We start from the raw sequence: 17,234 nt of genomic DNA, 5'->3' as shown, positions 1-17,234 counted from the left end.
TGTTTACTAGACCAACTGATTTTTATTGTTTGCTTGAAATTTATTTCTGCGTTCAACATGTTCAACATAATACAACATAATCAATTATTACATAGATTTTACAATTACATGTATATACATTTTAGACACACGTATCATTTACGATCTCTTTCTGAATATAAAAAAAGTATATGAAAAATATTATTTAACTCAATTTCAGAACGCAGGAGACCGTCGTCATGAGCGACCTGGACCAGTAAAACTGGACCAGTAAAAATTAACTGGAGACCAGTTCAAACAATTGCATTCTGGTTGGTCCAATAAATAATGACTTTCAAGTCGGATCATTTAACAAATTATGAAAAATGAATTTTGCAATTCAGAGAAACTTATTATCGTTATCATTTATCATTGTTGTCATCATTGCTCTTATGATTATCACAATTGTTATTATGATTATTATGATCATTGTTGTAATCATTCTTATTACTGTTATTATTGTTATTGATATTGTAATTATTATTATTAATATTATCATAATTATCAAGTATTGATATTAACATTAAAATGATTATTTCCTCTAATTATGATTAAGATCAAAGCAAGATGTATTAGTCAACTGGTCTAAAGTAATTCAATGTTTGAAATTAAACTGGTCAAGACCAGTAATACCAGTAATTCTGATGATGCTGATCATGTGGTTTACCTTATTTGCATATTTCCTGTTTTTTAAAGAAAAATCAGGATTTGTAATGGAATATCCTTGCAATAGCACTCATTGTTGTTTGAAAACCTTCAAAATAAGTGTGAACTAATTCACAATGAAAATGTGTAATTTCATACATCACATTCAAAATAACAGCAGAAAGATTGATTTACTAACTATCTTTTCCAGGCATTTCACTGGCCATGGTATATAACAAACCAAATGCATGTAATAAACTGATCCAGTAAGACCAGTACGAGGACCAGTTCGACCAGTTTGAGGACCAGTGAGACTAGTATGAAGACCAGTAAGACCAGTAACCACCAGAAACAAGACCAGTATAAAATTCCACTACTTCAAGACCAGTTTAATTTTTAACTGGACCAGTAAGATTTTAACTGGACCAGTATGACCAGTTAGACCAGTAAACCGATGTTCCAATTTCCAGAGTTACCAGTTAAAATTATACTGGTCTAACTGGTCCAGTGGAACAGGTTTTTCCTTCTGGGCATGTAGTGCCCTTTAATACATGTATTCTTTTTGGTTAATTAAAAGAGAAAAGTTAAATTGTTTTGTGCAACAAGTAGGTACATGAAAGTCTTCAAATTAGAGTTTTAATTTCAGTTCTTATTTATTTTTTCTCAAAAGTTCTAGCAAAAATACAAGATTTTACTTTAATTGCTAGCCTTCGATCCTTATGAATTTTGAACCTTAATTGCTAGAACTTTTGAGAAAAAATGAATAAAACTCCGTAAAAACTGAAACTAAAACTCGATCGTTGAAGACTTTTATGTACCTACTTGTTGCACAAAACTTGCAATCAATTGCAACTCAGTTTTGGGTCCCAAAATCAATCATAATTAATTGCAAATTGGCTATTTCTGGTCTGTACTTTTCGAAACACTTTTTAGAACTGAGTGATTTGATTTGATATTGTTAGAACTGATCGATTCACAACTGATAGCAAATATTTTCTAGCAATACCCCCATAGGGCCTGCTTATATTCATCTGTATTTATTTGTTTATTTATTTATTTATCATTCATTAATTTATTTGTTTGTTTATTCATTCATTAATTTCACTTATTTATCGATTGATTTTTTTTTATATTCTTTGTATTCATACATTCATCTATATTGATTGATTCATTCATTTATCGGGATTTTTTCTTATTATTGTTCATTAATTCTTATTGTATTCATTACTCTTTCTCGGCCCCGGACCCTTCAACATACAATTCACGTTGTCGCCTTCAGTAAAAACATATTGACCACGCCCTCATTTCCCAGGCCTCGCTTTTATTTTATTAATAGTCTATGATCTATGAACCAATCTAGTGTGTTGCAACGTTTTTGAAAAGAAATGACTCATCTCGTTCTTTGTTAGCTTATGTTTCCTATGATTATTGACACTTCCACGTGGCAGGTTAGTCTACTGTGTCATTACATACATGGCTACAAAGGTAAGTTTACAGAAAAAATATTTATTCTTAATCAGAATAAGAAGAATCTAGTATAATAAGAGCAGTAATAAGCCGGGTCAACAAGCAGCGGTTTGCCAAAAAGTGTTTGTACGGACACTCACCATTTGAGCCGCCTTCCCTACTGCACCAGCATAGTCTTGAGTTCCCGCTAGCCTTAGTTGTGATGTGCGGCTATTAAGTAAGTTTAGTAAGGACATGTAGATGTAGTTAAACTTCAAATGTTAATCAAAATAGAACTGAGAAAAGGACTAAATATATTTCTAGTTGTTGTGCTATTAATATCTAAGATCTTGTTTGAAAATGAGATCTATACCCGTATTTTTCTTGACTTGTAATGACTATGCAGTGTGCTTGTTCATCATGTCGTTCATTCGTTGTTTACCTCGGGCGAAGTTCGTGCAGGCTCCACTCCACTTCACTACCATTAACTTTACACTACGCTCCACCTACACGAACTTCGGGACGGCGAACTCGATCGGATATTCCGAGTGACAAAGGTGAGATGGAAATGTTATTTACATGTATTGTAAAAATTACAGAAAAAAATATAACGAAAAAGAAAACTAGCTTAATTTCTTACTCTTCACACTTATTTCACTCCGTGTCCATCCTCTGGTTATCCTCAAAATTTGTGATTTTGGGCCAGTATCAGTTTCCTCACACGTATTATTCACGGCCAATTTCAAAACATTGCAAATTATGTGTGAGGAACTTCATGTTGGCTCTAAATCACCAATTTTGAGACTGATAGAAGCATGGAAAAGAAGTGAAACTTTGTGTAAAGTAAGAGTATTAGTTTTGATTGTTTTTGAAGATCGTGATGTTGCATGAATTTTTTATTTTCCCCCCATAAAATCCCACCTTTGTCACTCGGAATATCAGATCGAGTTCACGGTCTCGAAGTTCGGGTAGGTGGACGTAGTGTAACGGTAGAGGAGTGGAGTGGAGCCTGCACGATCTTCGCTCGAGGTAGGCTCACACAGACTCACAGTATCTTAAACAGACACTGTCACTAATTATGAGTATTAAGGTTGAACAGATATTGGACAGGTCATTTATTTTCTACATGATCATGTTGATAATTTTATGTTAACTTAAAGAAAATAAAATTTGCCAGTTACTATTATTATTATTTACCATGATTACTCTAAATTGAAATAACAGTGTTATGGTGAGTTATTTACCTGACTGCCAAGAGAGCATGTATGCTTGTAAGCAAGTGACCAGAGGACCGATGGTTTAAGTCTTAGGTCCTCTCTGAGAGACCTAGTTATGAGGATTAATGCCTTATCAATTGGCAAATCGGAATTGAACCCGGGTCACCGAGGTTCAAATCCCCAGCTCTACCGACAGAGCTATCGCGCCTCATATGACTAGACCCATCAATTTGTGATTCCAAGTAGAATTGAGAATTCAATGCTTGGGTTCAAACATACAAATTTGATTGCAATTGTAATGTCTTTCATATTTAGCTTTATACATAATTCATTTCCTGTACATGGCTGACACTAACCTTTGTTATAAACTTATATAGAGTCAAGTGCTTGTATATGATTACAAATTGTTTTTTTCAGAGATAACTTTAGCTGAATGAGACAAGTTCTATCACCCTCAGGCTCTCGTGGTGAGCCTTGGCATGACTACAGGGAGAAGGATATAGCAAGATAAGGATCATGGTAATTACAAACTGAAGATCTTTCTGAGACATCTTCTTTCAATTCAGGTTTCTCTCAATTACAGAAGGAATTTGATTTTTTTCCTCACTTTGAAGCTCGTTTCAAAATAGGTCAGGGTCCCTTTTCACAAAGACTTCTTAAATAACAAATCCAAAATTTCTACAACAAATGTACTATTAGCCAATCAGAGTGAAGGATTTCAGTGGCTTGAATATTTGCAAATTTGTTAGTGTAACAAGTTTTATGAAACAGGCCACGGAAAAGCAGACAGTTTAGGGATGAGTGAAATTCTGAACAAATCTGAGATTTGAGAAAGTCAATTTTTTTTTTAAACTTGTACAAATTGTAAACTTGCAATTTTTACAACTAATTTAAAAAATCTTTGACTTTCTCAAATCTCAGATTTTACTGTGAAGATTTTCACCTCATAGGTAATGTGCTTCTAATGTAAGTGTAGAAACAACTTTTCAATTTGCTCCAATACACACAAAAAATATATATTTTCTCAGTCAAATTTGTATGTAAAGTAAATGAAATCTATAAAAAGATATGATAATTGTGTTGATTTCCTCTCTGATCACTGCAGGCTGAGGAAGGGATCCAAGAATCCTTGAGGGATGAGGTAGATGATCTTCAAGTTCACATAGAGACTTTGGCCATACCTGACCAACCATTAGAGGTTGAACAGTCTGCACCAGAAGACTCCGCTAGACCACACAAGGGCTCGAACATCCAGGGAAATGAAAGCACATCTGAAACAACAGAATGTGTGAATGATGCACCTTCAGAACTTGACACGGTGGAGGAAAGCATTCCAGGAGAACAGGCAGAGGACATTCCAGGACATCATGCAGAGGACACTCTGCAAGGTTCAGATACTGTCCAAGCAACAGATTGTGAAGAAACCCCGTCTTATAGTCATGTTCAAAATGAAACTGAAGGTGAAGACTCTGTGGTTGTGGCTGACCAGAGCGTCACTCTTGATGATAGAACACCTGTGGACAGTGAGCAAAGAGAACACTGGACTCTTCTCTCCCTTCCCAGGGAGCTACTCCTGAAGATCTTTGACTTCCTTGATGCTAGACTTGTCATTAGAGAGGTTGGATTGGTGTGTAAGATGCTTCATGAGATTGTCTCTGATAACCTGGAATGGAAGGTGCGATTCAAGAAGCGCTGGAGAGGCAACTATCCTGTTGTTCCAGGTACACCCCTCTCCCTCCTTTTCTTTCTCTCTCCTGATTTACTATCTGATAACCTTGGTGAAATGGAATTGACTTGGAGTAGATTTTTTCTTTCCTTCAGAGATGGAAAATGCATACAATGTCAATGAAACTGGGAGATTTTACATTTTTGTATTTCTGCTAGTCGCGAATGTATTCAAATAAGTTATCATGAAGCTGGGATATCCTTTTTTCTATTTTTTTTCTATTTCTATTTCCTTTATACTTCATTTTCCCCTCTCTCAACCAACTGAGAGGCAATTTTGCGATTTTGCGGTATATAAAAATTGTTTATTATTGTTATTATTATTTTTCTCTGTTTTGTTCATGAAAACTGTTTTGAAATTATGTAGCAATGCATTGTAAAGTTCTTATTTTGTTGTTGATGCTATTTATAAAAGAAGATACATGTAGTCAGTCCCATCAAAGTAAGTCATATTGTCATTAATCATAAGGGGGGTTAAACAATTTAGCAATTGTAAATTTGTTGTAATTTTAGTATTGTATATTATGCAGGTATTGAAAATGAACAATTCAAACACTTTTTGCCAAGTTTAGGAAGAAACACAGACTAAATGTTATCCAGAGATGAATTTAAATTGCTATTGGTTGGCGAGTTGTGTCCTTGTGATAATCAGGAACTTTTGATTACCCTTTGCTGTCACTCTCAGTTGAAGACGATGATTTCAACTGGAAGCTTGCATGCATTGACAGAGAAGAAACCCATCAGCGTTGGGCCAAACAAGAAACTAACATGGAACATTTCTCACTCAATATGGCCCATATAGCTGCTATTGACTGTGTACATCTAATGAATGTAAGTAAAATATTAAAGATTCATGATCTATTGATATGCTATAAACTTTTTAGGTTAAACAAGATGGTGTGAATATGAAAACTTGATAAAATGTGAATCCTGTGAAAAAGAGGTCATTTGTAAAACTACAAGTTCTGCTGTTCATCTACCTGTAAGATATCACTTCTGCAGGAACAAAACACTTTTCTATCATAAAGTAAAAATATTCAGGGTGCCAAAGTTGACAAGGTGGTAGTGGTAGCCGTCACAAATTTCATGCAGGAAAGAGGGCCAACTTGTCTTCTCACTCACTATGATTGCCCCACCCCCCCTCCCAGTGGATTAGGGCTATTACCTAAAGGAAATAATATTGCAAACTATGAATACCCCGTGTCACCACTGCTATCATTTACTGCACTTCATTTGCCAGAATGGAGAGTTGTGTGCCACAGGATCTCGAGATCGAACATTTCAGATGTGGGACTTGAGGAAGTTGGATTCCAACAACCCGGAGAGGTCTGTCAAAGATTCCAGGACTAAAGAAGTCAAAGCTCACAAGGTAAAAAAAATAAATTAGAACAGGGGAGTATTTCTGGGGCCCGTTGCAAAAAACATTTTTATCCGAGAAAACTCGAGTTGTTTTTACCGGAGTTTTTGCCCTGTGTTAAAGTCAATGGCAGAAATCAGACTAATCTCAGTTTTCAGGTTTTTACCAGAGTTTTCTCTGGTAAAAAGTTTTATGCAACAGGACCCAGTTAAAGCAAAATGGCTAGAGACTGAGGCAGTAAGACCCGTGTTGCACATTCCTCCAAAGTGGACTGAGGCTGGCCAGGAGGCGGCTGGGCATAGTTGTAACACCGGCCGGCCTGACCATCTCAGTCCACCTCTGGGGTTGGTTTTAAGCCAGTGTGAGTCCAGCCTCAGTCTTCCAATGGGTATGTGTAACACCAAAGTGCACTCGGGGTTGGCTTAACCCTATCTAGGCCGGGGAGGCCACCCTCCCCCCCTCAACGAGTCGCGCGATATATTCGCCGGGCAAAATTTTTTGACTGCGCTGCTCGCTGACTTTTTACATTCAAGTCTTGCGCAACTTTTGAGACCAATTTTGCGTCACCCGGGTACGCTGTTCCGAAATTACGCAACGTTATGCAAGTGCATGTCAGACCAAAAATTGCTCAAAAACATGATTTCGTGTACAAAGTCAATGTAAATTGTATTTTCAACCAAAAATCATAAATGTATGATTATTTTTAGTTTTTCGAGTCTAAATGTATGTATTTTATGCTGTTTATGATCTTAGAAGAGTCCCCAATGAATTTCATTGAAAAAACAATGAAAAAAGGGTAAAAAACAAAGAAATACATAAGAAATTGCATAAAAAACAATATAATACATAAGAAATTGATCTGATATCAATTTTTTTTGTCTCACCTGCGAAGCAGAGTGAGACTATAGGCGCCGCTTTTCCGACGGCGGCGGCGACGGCGGCGGCGGCGTCAACATCAAATCTTAACCTGAGGTTAAGTTTTTGAAATTACATCATAACTTAGAAAGTATATGGACCTAGTTCATGAAACTTGGCCATAAGGTTAATCAAGTATTACTGAACATCCTATTAAAGTTTCATGTCACATGACCAAGGTCAAAGGTCATTTAGGGTCAATGAACTTAGACCATGTTGGAGGAATCAACATTGAAATCTTAACCTGAGGTTAAGTTTTTGAAATGTCATCATAACTTAGAAAATATATGGACCTAGTTCATGAAACTTGGACATAAGGTTAATCAAGTATCACTGAACATCCTGCATGAGTTTCACGTCACATGACCAAGGTCAAAGGTCATTTAGGGTCAATGAACTTTGGCCGAATTGGGGATATCTGTTGAATTCCCATCATAACTTTGAAAGTTTATGGATCTGATTCATGAAACTTGAACATAATAGTAATCAAGCATCACTGAATATTTTGTGGATGCATCAGGTCACATGACCAAGGTCAAAGGTCAATGAACTTTGGCCGAAGTGGGTGTATCAGTTGAATTACCATCAAAACTTTGAAAGTTTATGGATCTGATTCATGAAACTTGTACATAAGAGTAATCAAGTATCACTGAACATCCTGTGCGAGTTTCAGGTCACATGATCAAGGTCAAAGGTCATGTAAGGTCAATGAACTTTGGCCATGTTGGGGTTTTTTGTTGAATAACCATCATATCTCTGTAAGTTTATTGGTCTAGTTCATAAAAAGTGGACATAAGAGTAACCATGTATCACTGAACATCTTGTGCGAGTTAGAGTAGTATTCAAAGTCAGCACTGCTGCTATATTGAACCGCGTGATGCAGGTGAGACGGCCAGAGGCATTCCACTTGTTTTCATGTAAACCTGCTAAGAACATGGCCATTTGAACCCCCAAAATACCCCGGCCTAGATAGGGTTAAAGGCGGAAGTGACATAAATCATATTCATTAAATTCTAAACCATTGAAGATACCTCAAACTCTAGCAGAAATTGTACAAAAAAATTGTGTCATATGAAACAGGATGTGTCAAATAAATATCTGACAAGTCCTTTCACGATATGTTCCTCAGAAGACCAATCTCATTTGATAACTTTTTATAGTTTTTGGCTTTTTAAGTTCAGTCTCATCACTGTCATTCTTGGCAGATTTGAAAAACAAATAACTTTGCCTAAAAAATGAATCTTTTGGGAATACAGTTCTGTTTAATATATGGAACACCTCCTTTGAAAATTTGTGTACATGTATCTGTAGTATTCAATAAAATTTCATCTTTTCAGTGGCAAAAGAATACATCTTAAATCATTTGATTTATTAAAACTTGTTTGGTAATCAAATGAGACATAATGTAAAAACAAAACGTTTTGAATTTCAATGTAATGACCTTTCTTGATTTTTGCTTTGCTTCAGGGCTGGGTTTGGGACATCACATCGTTGGATAATCTATTATGCACGGCATCCTGGGATTGCTGGTTGAAATTATGGGATATCAACGATGACTTGAAGTGTGTTCATAAATTCAAGTAAGTTGTGATAAAATAATCAATGCTCTTAGTTACCTGGTGTATTGTTTTCTGTTTATAATAGTTACATTATGCAGTTGTTATATCATTGTATTATAGCACACGGTGTATTTATTTGTGTCAAAATAATTAAAACTATGTTACATTATACTCACATTTGCCATGAAAATGCAATATTGCAAAACCCAATCAAATTTTATGCACTTTGTATTTTGTACGTCAATCATGTCTTTTCATTGCATCAGAGACTTTACAACAAGGCATGTATTTATATTAAGTCTTATGTGTCTTAATTCGCATGGTTATAAAAAGGAAATACTTCTTGGTCTCATTTTTAATTTTTCCTGGGAGGGGGGGTCATAAAGCTGTTTGTAAGTTAAGAGCAACTTAAGAATGACTGGTGAACCTTTCTTACGCACTAAAACATCACCAATGAACATTTTGGTGTGTACCATTTACCACAGGAAAGGATCACCAGTCGTTCTTGAAGTCGCTCTTAACTTACGAACAGCTTTATGAAACACTCACCTGTGATCAATCTCCTGTCTGCAGTTTGTGTACAATTCTTTAAAGTCTTACAAGTACATAGAATTTTACTTTCATTTTACCTTCATAGCATTAGTGTGAAAATAACAAAATATTGTGATGAAGGAAGTTATAGATTGTTCCTTACTATCTTAATTGAAATCTTGTACATTATGGCGGGTCGTTCGTTCTCCTGCCATGAAACCCTTTTCAAATAGTTGATCAGAATTGATCTTATTGTACAATATTGTCAAAAGTCCGTTTCATGAGTTTATTAAAACACTGTGTGCATCGTTTATTTGTGCTAATGGTATTCTAGTGAGTATTTCAATGAAATATCTGAAATACTTGGCACTGTCGTTCAATTTTTCATACAGATCTCAGTAATAGTGTTAAGGCCACCACACACCTTACGACTGTTCACTATCCAATTTTGGAAAAAATCGCATTTTGCTCATTTTCTGAAAATGTGAATGGAATATATCATTTCATTTGAGGTTAAAATTAATTGAAAGAATACTATTAACCATTTTGAAAGATTGCAAGCCTTTATTTTGGGAGTAAAGGTCAAATTAGTTTCAATCGTAGCCAATTGTACGACTGCTATGACGTCATTTCGACTAGATATTAAATTCGCTTTTATTCTAAGAAGGATGATAGTAGTGCTGCAGCCGAACCGCCGAACCGAACGGAAGTTCGCTGAACTTGGCACTTCCGAACCGGACCGAACCAAACTCAAAGGCCTGGTTCGGAAGTTCGGTAAAAAAAAAGCATGTTTGTTTGCAATGCGTGAATGCGATGACTACATAGATTTAAGTATAAAATTAATAAAATATATATTGGTTAGTGATTGTGCACAAAGAGAATTCCACTCAATATATTTTCAAAATCCACTATGATAGCTCCCATCTTGTCTTTGATTGAACTGTTATCAACTTAAGAATATATTTATGTTAATAAATATATTTTTTCTTGATAAAATGAGGGGGCATTTTGAAGCTAAACTCGGTATAAAAGTGTGGTGTAATTACGTATTGCCGTAATCGATCGTGATCGTAATCGGACCTAATCATTTTGTATTTAATAAAGAAAAAGAACCAGACATAAATTCATTCCTCGTAAATGACAAAGTATGACAGTTTCGGTCTCGTGTTTGATTAAATTTTTATCATTTTCAATTTTTTTATAAACATGAATAGGCCTGGGAGTAAACATCGATTGATCGAATGGTTCGATTGGCATGCCGCCAATCACCAATCGATTAGCAAAATTTACACTAATCGAATGTTCGGCAGATCCCGATTATGACGTTGGGATACCTCTAATACCCAAGTAATAAAAATAAAATGACAAGAAAACAATGATGACAGCTGTTTTTTCAGGTTTAAAAATTATGTTACCGAGGTAATGTTTCAAAAATTATCAATGATTGTATCACATTCACAGTTACATACCAACATGATAGCGCTCCGAAAATGTTAATCCCACCGACCTTGCCCTCATACACAAAATAAGTCATTGTGTGCGTGCACAATAATAAGTAAACACATAACCAGCTCACTTGAGCTGATTGGACCTTCGGATAGCCAATGAAACTTTGGGAAACAAAGAAGCGGAAGGCATGTGGTTCCCTTATCAGGAAAGGTCATGACTTCAGAAATAAATTGACCCCTCCCCCATCTGTGTGTGTGTGTGCGTGTGAGGGAAAGAGAGAGGGAAGGATAGGGGGTGGGAGCCGGAGAATTTCTTTCATGTTTCAGAACAATGCAACCTTTTATATATCCCCCTCAACCAATGAAAACTACATTCCAACACGCGCCCGCCTTCACCAGTACTTTCTCGGCTAGTCTCCAAAAATAGACCCAGTTATACATGTAGGTTCAAATGATAAAAAAATCGTTATTTTGAAAGGTATTTCAAATGAAATATTTTTTTTAATACATGTGTAGCATCGTGGGCAGTGCCACAAGTGGAGGCGGGGACATGGTGTGGGCAAGGGATGAAAATTTTCAAGTGAAATGCTCCACCTGGGCTCAGTCTCAAAGAATATACTTCATGAATGAGTTGTTTACGTCTTTGGACTCGGCGGGGCTGATTCATTTATATGCAGGGGTGTGGCACTTGGAGGGATGAATGCATAATACCAGGGTACCAGTATTAATTTAGGAAAGATTTTCATTGGAACAATAAACTGAAAGATTTAATCTCATTTCATGAAGTTTCTTTTGATATAAAAAAAATCATGGAGAAGGGGAAAAGGGCCTCATTTATGCTAAACATGTGACTTTGATGGAGATTTCTTCATGGGGGGGGGGTCACCATAAAGTAGGACAACTATTGTGACTTAAAAGACGTGATTCCCGACGAACAATCGAATCATTCAATTATTTTTCCAGGAAATAATCGAATGGTAATAATGACAATCGTCCCAGGCCTAAACATGAATATATTTTTTCCTTATAAAATGTGGGGACATTTTAAGCTTAACTCAGTTAAAAAGTGTAGTTGAATTACGTATTGCTGTAATCGGATGTACATTTAATTGAAAAGACATAAATTAATTCCTTGTGACTGACAAAGTAATGGTAAAGTATATATATTCCACCTTCTGAAATTTCCATATTAATATAAAAGATAAATAAATAAGAGATGAAGGAATGAGGGTGAAAAAAACAAAAAAGATAAAAATTCAAACCAAATCAATGCATGTTCCCTGATCGATGTTCCGGAAATGGTTGGTAAGGAAAGTTGAAACAGGAAGTCCAAACAACCTGCTCTCAGTTGCTATTATACAGGTAAAATTCGTATTCCAAACTTGAAACGTTTTTCCATTGTCAATATTTTCTTAAAAGTGGTTTAATCTGGCCAATTACTGAGAATGAAATGATAAATTATCAGTTCCGTCTTAGTTCTGACGATCAACGCCGAGTGATTTCACAACACTAAAATACGCGGTACAGTCCCATGTACTCATTTTCGTGTTAGAAATATGTTTGAAGTCACGTAGCGTCGATCTTTCTGGACCAAGAATGGACTGATATTTTATCTTTTTAAAGTAATTCATTGACCAGATTTTACCACTTTTCAGAAAATAGGGACTTTCTAAAACACTCATATTCTTTGGAATGTGAATTTTACCGGTATAATAACAGTTGAGTGGAGGTTGTTTGTCTACTATTTCGACATTCCCGATCAACACTTTCCAATTTGAGAAGCTGCGTTGGCAATGACATCGTAATCGATCATGATCATAGCTACATGAAATAATCGTGAAAAAAATATTCTGATCTTTGTAATTCTGTTTCTGTCCTGATTCTCTCGTTATCAATATTTTTTTTTTTTTTTATTTTCATTTTAAAAATGAAAGTAGAAATGACTTATTTTTTGTTAATTAAAACAAAAGAAAGTTCAACAATTATCTTAACTATTCTTTTTAGAAACAAAATTTATTATTAATACATGACGGATCATGCTCGAGATTACTTGTTTGTAGGTCGGCGATCTTTATTTTTTATGTGTTAAATTTAATTTGGCATTTATTGCCGAACCCCGAACCGAACCAAAGTTCGGAAAAAAATTGCCGAACCCTGCCGAACCGAACCCGAACATGCCGCCTGACTTGCAGCACTAGATGATAGCATAGTCACAGATTTGAACATAGGTATTCGCACAATGATTTAGAACATTACACAGTACATATATTCCAAGTCTCAAAATTAGCATCAAATTCTACTACATTTTATTCTGAAATCGGGTTGCAGACCAATCGTAAGGTGTGCGGTCGCCTTTATGTACCTGTCATGGTGACATTGAAGTGATGATTAAGCATGGTGTTTTCTTTATTTCTATTTTTTTCACTTATTAAAGGGGGAAATCAGCATTCTTGAGCGTGGTATACGAACATGATCTGATCATCGCAGGAGCCTATGACAAAAGCATTTATCTTTTTGATCCAAGAGGTGGGTCCAAAATTTCATATTAGAAATTTTAATATTTTAGAGATAGGGAGTCCAGGAGGTGTTTCATAAATTTTTACTTTAATGGAGAAGTTCACCCTGAAGAAAACTTTTTTGTAAAAATAGCAGAAAAAATTATAAAAAAATATTGGTGGAGGTTTGAGGAAAATCTGTTAATTAAGAAAGTTATTAGAGTTAAAAGTTTTGTATTTGTGACGTCGTAAACGAACAGCTGCCCCATATGCTATGTAATATAAAATGCATGAATTTCAAATTTTGTATGGTTCCTGATGACTTATTTTGTTTTCTATTCATGATCTGGTGTGAAATGATTTGTCTATTGATATACAAAAGGTGCAGTGAAAACCATTTTCAATTTTCTGAGAAAATGACATTTTATTGATTTTTTACCATTCGCTATGTAGGAATGCTGCTCGCATATATGACATCACAAATCAAGTAATTGAAATTCTAATAACTTTTTAATTCTTTGATGAATTTTTTATTATTTTTTTTCTACTATTTTTACAATAAACTTTTTGTCAGGGTGAACTTCCCCTTTAATTACTTGCACTTGCATGTGTATTTGATATTTGTTATTGCCCATCTTTTGACTTACAGTGAATGAGAATGGCCTTGTTGACCAGTTGATACATCACAAACATCCAGTCCTTACTGTCCAAGCTGATGACCATTACATCATATCTGGCAGTGAAGACAAGTCCATTGCCATCTTTGACCGCCGAGCACACTGTGTTTACAAGAAACTCAATGTGAGTAATGGGTCATTTTGTGTGCTAGAATTATCTGCAAACTTCATTTTAGAAATAAACATGCACAGTCTGACATAAGCTTCACACGTGGCAGGATATTCATGATGGTTTTCAAGCTACCAGTGATAAAATTATGATAAAAATAATGCAAATTGTAAAGCTCACATATCCAATCTGCTATGATAGGAGAGTGCTGCCTCTACTGATATTGTATTCATTTTTCCGTAATATGCTTATTAATAATTACCAGTGTTCCCCTCATGGTATTTTAAACGCTTTTGAGTAATTTGTAAAGCATCAGTTTTCAATAGATTAATATTTGATTCAAGATTTTTGGTTTATGCTATGAACAGAGTAGTGATGAATGAGAATGGTCATGCATTACAAGAATATGTCACAGATTATTTAGATTTTTAAAGATCGTCACAGATGCTTTATAGCTTATATGCATGTGAAGAATCAGTGAATAAATGTATTCTTTAAATAAATTCATTGCTCAATTCTGCAAACAGCTGGAGAGCTTTTGCATGTGCATGTCTTATCAACACGGCCAACTCTGGACCGGTCACCGCGATGGCAACGTCCGCGTCATCGACCCCACCCACGGCAGCTTCGACATCATCCAGACGTACGACGTCGGCCACAAGGGCAAGATCACGGACATCATGTACACCATGGGGGCGCTCTACACTTGCTCGACGGATTCCACCATAAGGATCAGCGACCCTAGCCATAACCCTGAGACCATGTGTAAATTGACGACGCACACGCGTGATTTGACTGCCATTGATTTACAGTGTGGAGTGTTGGCGAGTGCTGGTAGCGATCTTACAACGGGTATATGGAGGCCGAAGCAGGATTCCGTCGTGGAAGAGTTTGAATCATATTGAGAGTTCGCAGACTGAATTTATTTATTTTTTGCACAAACTCAGCATCAATATCGTCTTGCAGACTCCCTTTAGTATAATACAGTGACGTACCTATTGCCAAGTCTAATTGACCCCTGTAGGGTAATCTACAGAGAAGTGTCTTTATCTTCTATCTTATGGATACATCATTGGACTGCAGTTCATGGTTAAAGTCTTAACTGCTGCACTACTGTCCTTTTCTAAGGTATTTATAAACTTTTGCCACTTTTCACCCATGTGATAAATGGTTATCTGTGGAAAGGAATTCAGAAGCAAGGTTTTTCTCATCGATTACCACCATTGAATAGTGTTTAATTGAGCAACATCCCCGGATAGTGCAGTAAATTTACCTAAAAAGCTCATCTTTGTTCTCTTTGTTCTAGTAATGGAGCGTGAAGTACAATCCGACTTTTTTTTATTCACAATATTTTTTTTTCACAATGTTATCGCCAGTTATGCCAGATTGCTTTGAATGTTTTTGTTAAACTTCAAATACGAGTCTATTGTTTTGGAACTTAATACAAATTTGATGTACATGGAATATTTTGAATTCTGTAATATAATTAGAAATAGTGAAAAGTAACATTCCTATTTGAAATCTCTGAATGATTTATTTTAGGATTTCTTTGAATTCCAATGTATGTGAATGGTCAAGCTGGTATTAACCTATCACATACATAATTTGCACAAAACTGAACCAAAGACTTGATTCATTGGTCTGTGTTCTGAAATCCAGTTTTACTTTGACCATGATGGACTAAATCTTCTAAATTATGGGAAGCAAAAAGGTCAAATTTAAATCTTAAAAACATTGTTGGTATCTTTTACTCTGCTCTTTCTTGATTCTTTGATGGTTAAGATAACTGACTTATTTATTCATCCTTCCCAGAGACTTAGGAATGATTTGAGGTCAAATGAGCAGATAAATTGAACCATTGCTCTAATAGCTCTAGCGCCATTAGCGTCTACTGTCCGTGTGTGCGCTCTACAAATATAACACTATTATTATTATTACTTTTATTATTTATTATTATTATTATTAATAATAATACAGGCTTATGTGATGTCACGAGTGGCTATCCATAGTTAACCACAAAGACCAAAGTTTGAATTAAACATGACTTCAGAATGCAGGCCACCACAGTTAAAATCCAGCCATTATGTACATTTGTGGGTTTCATAAGCACATGTATGTAGATTATAAAGTTATTTTGCATGTATTTTGAAATAAATAATTAATAAACTAATAAAGTTAAATGCCCAATGGTTGTTCCTGCAACAATCACTTGTTTCTTTGTATGATAGAGCGTTGTGATAACTGATTTTTTTTTATAGATTTTCTGTGTATTCATTTGCTTAATATACAGAATTATTTATGAGAGCTTACATAGTCTGCTTCATCAATATTTAAAAAAAAAATTGGAAGAGCTTGTTGTTGGCTTCTGCACACTCAACATTAATAGAGGAAAAGTACTTCATGATCCAATTAACAGTATATGAGACCATACATGTACCAATATGTAAAAGAACACTCACACGCAAGAGAAAAAAAGGTGTGGAACTTGGTGCGCTCTTGACCTTGGAGTACTTTTAACCCTATCTAGGCCGGGGGGGCCTCGGAGGCCCCCCTCAACAAATCGCGTGATATTTTCGCCGTGCAAAATTTTTTGACCGCGCCGCTCGCTGACTTTTTACTTTCAAGTCTTGCGCAACTTTTGAGACCAATTTTGCGTCACCCGGGTATGTGGTTCCGAAATTACGCAACATTATGTAAGTGCATGTCAGACCGAAAATTGCCCAAAAACGTGATTTCGTGTACAAAGTCAATGCAAATTGTGTTTTCAACTAAAATTCATAAATGTATGATTATTTTTAGTTTTGCTTGTCTAAATGTTATCATTTTATGCTTTTTATAATCACAGAAGAGTCCCCAACAAATTTCATTGAAAAAACAATGAAAAACAAAAGGTCAAAAAACAAAGAAATACATAAGAAATTGCAAAAAACAATATAATACATAAGAAAACGATTTGATATCACAATTTTTTTCATGTACACTTGCTAAGGACACCACAAAGAGTTTCTATACCAAAAATTAGTACATTTGGAGCTTTATTTAGGGAGTTAGAGGAAAAAGTATGATTTCGCATACTAATTACGCATAAATTA

At 35.4% G+C, this 17,234-nt stretch overlaps 1 protein-coding gene across 4 annotated transcripts; it reads left to right on the top strand.

Annotated features, from left to right (window-relative positions):
- The first annotated feature begins 1,988 nt into the window (after positions 1-1,988).
- On the top strand, positions 1,989-15,840 carry LOC121423870 (F-box/WD repeat-containing protein 9-like). 4 transcript variants are annotated; one of them, XM_041619386.1, is made up of 10 exons: positions 1,989-2,148; positions 3,052-3,138; positions 3,744-3,845; positions 4,432-5,047; positions 5,737-5,882; positions 6,292-6,420; positions 8,791-8,903; positions 13,296-13,387; positions 14,006-14,157; positions 14,670-15,840. In XM_041619386.1, the coding sequence occupies exons 3-10, from the start codon at positions 3,843-3,845 to the stop codon at positions 15,045-15,047; spliced, it is 1,629 nt and encodes a 542-aa protein (XP_041475320.1). In that variant the 5' UTR covers positions 1,989-2,148; positions 3,052-3,138; positions 3,744-3,842; the 3' UTR covers positions 15,048-15,840. The 4 variants fall into 4 exon arrangements, with proteins under 4 accessions (XP_041475320.1, XP_041475319.1, XP_041475317.1 ...); XM_041619385.1 differs by lacking the exon at positions 3,052-3,138 and adding an exon at positions 2,516-2,666; XM_041619383.1 differs by lacking the exon at positions 3,052-3,138.
- Positions 15,841-17,234: the final 1,394 nt, after the last annotated feature.

This window comes from Lytechinus variegatus, chromosome 11 (assembly GCF_018143015.1).
Source record: "Lytechinus variegatus isolate NC3 chromosome 11, Lvar_3.0, whole genome shotgun sequence".
Lineage (NCBI taxonomy): Eukaryota > Metazoa > Echinodermata > Echinoidea > Temnopleuroida > Toxopneustidae > Lytechinus > Lytechinus variegatus.
Note: the sequence above shows the minus strand (reverse complement) of the source record. Positions and strands in the feature narration are given on the sequence as shown.

Excerpts from the sequence above, each read along its gene's own strand:
- LOC121423870 (XM_041619383.1), top strand. Across the intron at positions 5,048-5,736 it reads CAACTATCCTGTTGTTCCAG|TTGAAGACGATGATTTCAAC; the intron begins GTACACCCCTCT and ends TGTCACTCTCAG. Across the intron at positions 8,904-13,295 it reads AAGTGTGTTCATAAATTCAA|GGGGAAATCAGCATTCTTGA; the intron begins GTAAGTTGTGAT and ends CACTTATTAAAG.